Here is a 5,000-nt window from a genome sequence, read left to right as displayed (position 1 = left end):
AACATGGAAATCAATTTTTTCTTTATTGACGTTGATTGTTTTGTAATTGAAATGGCATTTACATGCCTGTGTTTTTATTTGTGTAATAAATATGGCTGTCAAGCCAACAGTTTGAGGATCTTGATGGTTTATTGTGAGTAATTTGCTTACATGAAGAAATCTGTGTTACAAATTAAACAAAAATTCTAATAAACAATTATATTTTTAATTTAAATAGTTATTTGTCCTGCGTTTGCATTAATTTTACATTTGAATAGCCAAAAGTACAAGTTTCAGTCTTTTAGCTGCGATTAATCACGATTAATCACGATTAATTGCAGAAAAAAGTGTTATTAATTCATTTTCTTTTCGGCTTAGTCCCTTTATTAATCTGGGGTTGCCACAGCGGAATGAACCGCCAACTTATCCAGCACGTTTAACACAGCGGATGCCCTTCCAGCTGCAACCCATCTCTGGGAAACATCCATATACACTCATTCACACTCATACACTACGGACAATTTAGCTTACCCAATTCACCTGTACCACATGTGTTTGGACTGTGGGGGAAACCGGAGCACCCGGAGGAAACCCACGCAAAACCCATGCAAACTCCACACAGAAACGCCAACTGACCCAGCCGAGGCTCGAACCAGCGACCCTCTTGCTGTGAGGCAACAGCACTACCTACTGCGCCACTGCGTCGCCCGTGTGATTAATTAGTTTGGCAGCACGATTGACAGCACTAGCAAATACATTATCCAGGTGTTGTGCTGTATATTAAAGTGTTTCCTGTCATCTCTGGACAGATGTGGACGAGTGTAAGCTGTTTGATCCGGAGGTGTGTAAAGGCGGTGTGTGTGTCAACAATATTCCCGGATACGCCTGTTACTGTCCCAGCGGATTCTACTACGACACGGAGCTGCTGGAGTGCACCGGTCAGTCTCACCGCACGGCCTGCTGGGATTGATGACCAGACTCTGCTTTTCTGACAGTGTGTGTGTGTGTGTGTGTGTGTGTGTGTCTGCAGATAATGATGAGTGTGAGAGTGAGGACACCTGCAGTGGTGGACGGTGTGTTAATACACAGGGAACCTTTTACTGTACTTGTGAGCCCCCTCTAGTGCTGGACGACACACAGCGCAACTGTGTGAATGCAAGCGGATTCACTGAGGGTAAGAGAAACACACACACACACACACACACAAACACACACACACACACACACACACACACACACACACACACACACACACACACACACACACACACACACACACACACACTCTTCAAAATACTTAATTAGTGTTTTTCAATGTTGTAATTTAATCATTTTGATTAAATAAAATCCGTATAACTACAGTACCCTGTCTTTTTCGAAATGTATTTAACAATGAAGTTGGCTCAGTGGTTAGCACTGTGGCCTCACCTCAAAAAGGTCGCTGGTTTGAGTTCCAGCTGGGTCAGTTGGCATTTCTGTGTGGAGTTTGTATGTTCTCCCCGTGTTGACGTGGGTTTCCTCCATGTGCTCTAGTTTCCCCCACAGTCCAAACACATGTGCTATAGGGGAATTGATGAACTAAATTGGCCGTTTTGTTTGAGTGTGTGTGTGTGTGTGTGTGTGTGTGTGTGTGAATGAGTGTGTATGGGTGTTTTCCAGTACTGGATTGCAGCTGCAGCTGTGTAAAACTTACTGGAATAGTTGGCCGTTCATTCTGCTGTGGTGACCCCTGATAAATAAAGGGATTAAGCTGAAGGAAATTGCATGAATGAATGAATAATTATGATGTGGTTATTTTATTGCGGTTACACAACATGCAAGTTTTGAGTATTTACACCTTAAATGGCCGTTACTGTCAAAATGACTGCATACATTTCAGCTTCTGCTACTTTTCCTATGCCTTTTTATATATATATATTTATATATATATATATATATATATATATATATATATATATATATATATATATATATATATATATATATATATATATTATTATTTTATTATTATTTTTATTTATTTATTTATTTATTTTTTGTACACCCCTCACAGATCTCACTTTTAAATTAAATATTTTCAATAATATTTACAATATTATATTTGTGCATACAGTATACAGTACTGAAGCCAAAATCTAAAGCTAATCTAACAAAATAACTTACGATAACAGTCCACAATTCATTAGGCCAATTTATATTTATTTATATTTATATAAGATTTAGTTGAAATTGTTTTTTTTTGCAATATTTTGTATAATCTTTCTATTTCTAAAGATGTTTGTTGACTTAAAAATTATTTTAATAAATATATCCGTTTAATGAATCTGTTCTGTTCAAATGCACTACAATACATTACCTATAATCACTGAAAAATGGATGAAATATGAATTTAGAATTTTCAAAATGGAGAATATTATATTTTATATATTATATAAATATATTATATTATTTTATATTATATTATTTTTATTTTTAAAAATGTTCACAGTTGTTGGCCTAGTGGTTAAGTGCGCCAACATATAGCACCATGGTGCTCCAACGCAATCTCACGGCAATTCGTGATTTAGTTGCTAATTCGTATGAATTCTTACGATCTAATTCGTACAATTTAGTACAATTTGGCCATCCCCCAATGACGGTTGGGGTTAGGGGTGGGGTTCGTGCCACGCCTCCTTTTTAAAATCATACGAATTAGCCACTAAACTGAAAAAACGTAAAATACTTACGTTTCCTCGTGAGATCAGGCAGGGTGCTCACGGCGACATGAGTTCGATTCCCGGCTTGAGGTCCTTTGCCGACCCTTCCCCTCTCTCTGCTCCCAATAATTTCCTGTCTGTAATCTCCACTTTCCAAGCCAAATTAAAGGTGAAAAACCCCGAAATAATAATATTTAAAAAATGTTCATAGTTTCTTTTTAAAGAGAACGTTCAATCAAAAACTGAACCTTTATGTCATTTGAAAAACACAGAAGTGTGTTCATCTTCAAAACACAAATGCAGATGTTTTGAATGAAATATGAAGAATGAAGTCAATGCAATAATCTTCAAAAATGAGTGCAGGACAGCATGGCAAGATGAACAGTTGTAAGTGCTTATACACATGTAAACACAGATCAACCCACATAAGATTTAGTCAACTGCAGCTTAAATCTGCTTGTGTGGCGTGAAAGCACAAAGGATCCTCACTGGATCCTCGAGAGGTTTGTGTGAAAATATCTTAATCTGTGTTTTGATGATCAATTAAAAGATTATTGTTTGGGACAACATGAGGGCGAGTGTTTCCACTGTGGTGGGAATTTACCTTGCAAGACTACTTCATGGCCATTTTTAATGTTTGTTAGAGAAAGTTCATTTAGTTACCGCTAATGTTTCAATGCATTTCAATTTATATTTATGATAGTCTGTTTTATTTTACGCTACCATTAGGTGCTTACAATATTTTTATTTTAAATTATGAAGTTTATTTAAAAGAGGGAAGTTCAAAATTACAAAATCTTTAAGCTAAATAAACATATTTTTTAATAAAATAATAAGGATTTTTTTCTGTCTTCCTATTGAAAGTACAAAAAAACTATAGTTTATAAATACTTCATACAAGTAATCCATGTAAATCAAGCTGTTTAATATAACGAGTCGCATTTAAACACTGATTAATGAATGCATTTGCTGTTAATGTTATTGATTTAATTCATTATAATGTGAGAATGTTTGAACTGTTCTGAGCTGTGGAACAAATGCACAGATATCAAATTAAAATGAATCAACATTGAGCTGAAATGAGTTCAAGCAGGGGCGTACCAACCGGGGGGACGGGGGGGATACGTCCACCTCACTTTTAGAGACAAACCATTTAGAAACAGGTGATTAATAATTATATGAACGTATGATCTCATACAGCCACACTTTTAAAATGTCCGCTACGGCCCTGAGTTTGAGCATGACTATGATATGATAAAGATATTATATGATCTACACTATCTGACAAACGTCTTGTCGTCGATCCCAGTTGTAAGACCAACACATTATAACTTCTAGTTGATCATTTAGAAAAGTGTCCGAAGGTGGATTTCTCTGATGAATCCTCTGTTGAATTCATCCCAATCATCACAAATACTGCAGAAGACCTACTGGAACCAGCATGGACTCAAGATTCTCACAGAAATCAGTCAAGTTTGGTGAAGGAGAAATCATGGTTTGGGGTTCCATTCAGTATGGGGGCGTGCGAGAGATCTGCAGAGTGGATGATCAACATCAACAGCCTGAGGTATCAAGACATTTGTGCTGCCCATTACATTACAAACCACAGGAGAGGGCAAATTCTCCAGCAGGATAGCGCTCCTTCTCATACTTCAGCCTCAACATCAAAGCTCCTGAAAGCAAAGAAGGTCAAGATGCTCCAGGATTGGCCAGCCCAGTCACCAGACATGAACATTATTGAGCATGTCTGGGGTACGATGAAGGAGGAGGTGTTGAAGATGATTCCTAATCTTGATGAACTCTGAGAGTCTAATCTCGTCAGGCTATAACACACAGACTGCTGTTTTCTGTAGAGCTGCTTATAGTTATAGTTTCGCGATTGAACTGAACATCGACACTGCTGGATTTACTGTTGGTTAACAGGAAGCTGCTTTTAAACAAGTTCATGTTTGCGTTGAGCACTATATCTATACTGTACATACAAACAAACCTTGAGGAAGTTCAAGTGTGAGATTCATTCAGAATATCTTCAGTCGTGTTTTGAAGATGAATGAATCTTGTATGTGTGTAGAGCGACATGAGGGGGAGTAAATAATGGCAGTGTTTCGTTTCTGTTTCGTGTGTGTGTGTGTGAACTCTTTATCTTTGAATGTAAAGGGAAATTTGCTGTAATGCTGTACATGACTATTTATATTTAGTTAATGTTAGTAATTAACATTAATTAATAGAGCATTATTCTAAATGGATTCATTCATTCACTTTCCTTCAGCTTAGTTCCTTATTTATCAGGGGTCACCACCGCGGAATGAACCGCCAACTATTCCA

At 37.1% G+C, this 5,000-nt stretch overlaps 1 protein-coding gene across 4 annotated transcripts in view; it reads left to right on the top strand.

Moving 5' to 3' along the window:
- LOC130245489 (latent-transforming growth factor beta-binding protein 4) overlaps positions 1-5,000 on the top strand; it is a 95,568-nt gene that overhangs the window by 82,762 nt on the left and 7,806 nt on the right. For all 4 annotated transcript variants that reach the window (XM_056478187.1, XM_056478186.1, XM_056478185.1 and 1 more), the window contains 2 exons: positions 789-917; positions 1,010-1,153. In XM_056478187.1, the coding sequence (XP_056334162.1) occupies positions 789-917; positions 1,010-1,153 (273 nt within the window). The remainder of the gene's footprint in view (positions 1-788; positions 918-1,009; positions 1,154-5,000) is intronic.

This window comes from Danio aesculapii, chromosome 18 (genome assembly GCF_903798145.1).
Source record: "Danio aesculapii chromosome 18, fDanAes4.1, whole genome shotgun sequence".
NCBI classification, from domain to species: domain Eukaryota; kingdom Metazoa; phylum Chordata; class Actinopteri; order Cypriniformes; family Danionidae; genus Danio; species Danio aesculapii.
The sequence above is the reverse complement of the archived record's forward strand: the minus strand, read 5'-3'. Positions and strand labels throughout refer to the sequence as shown.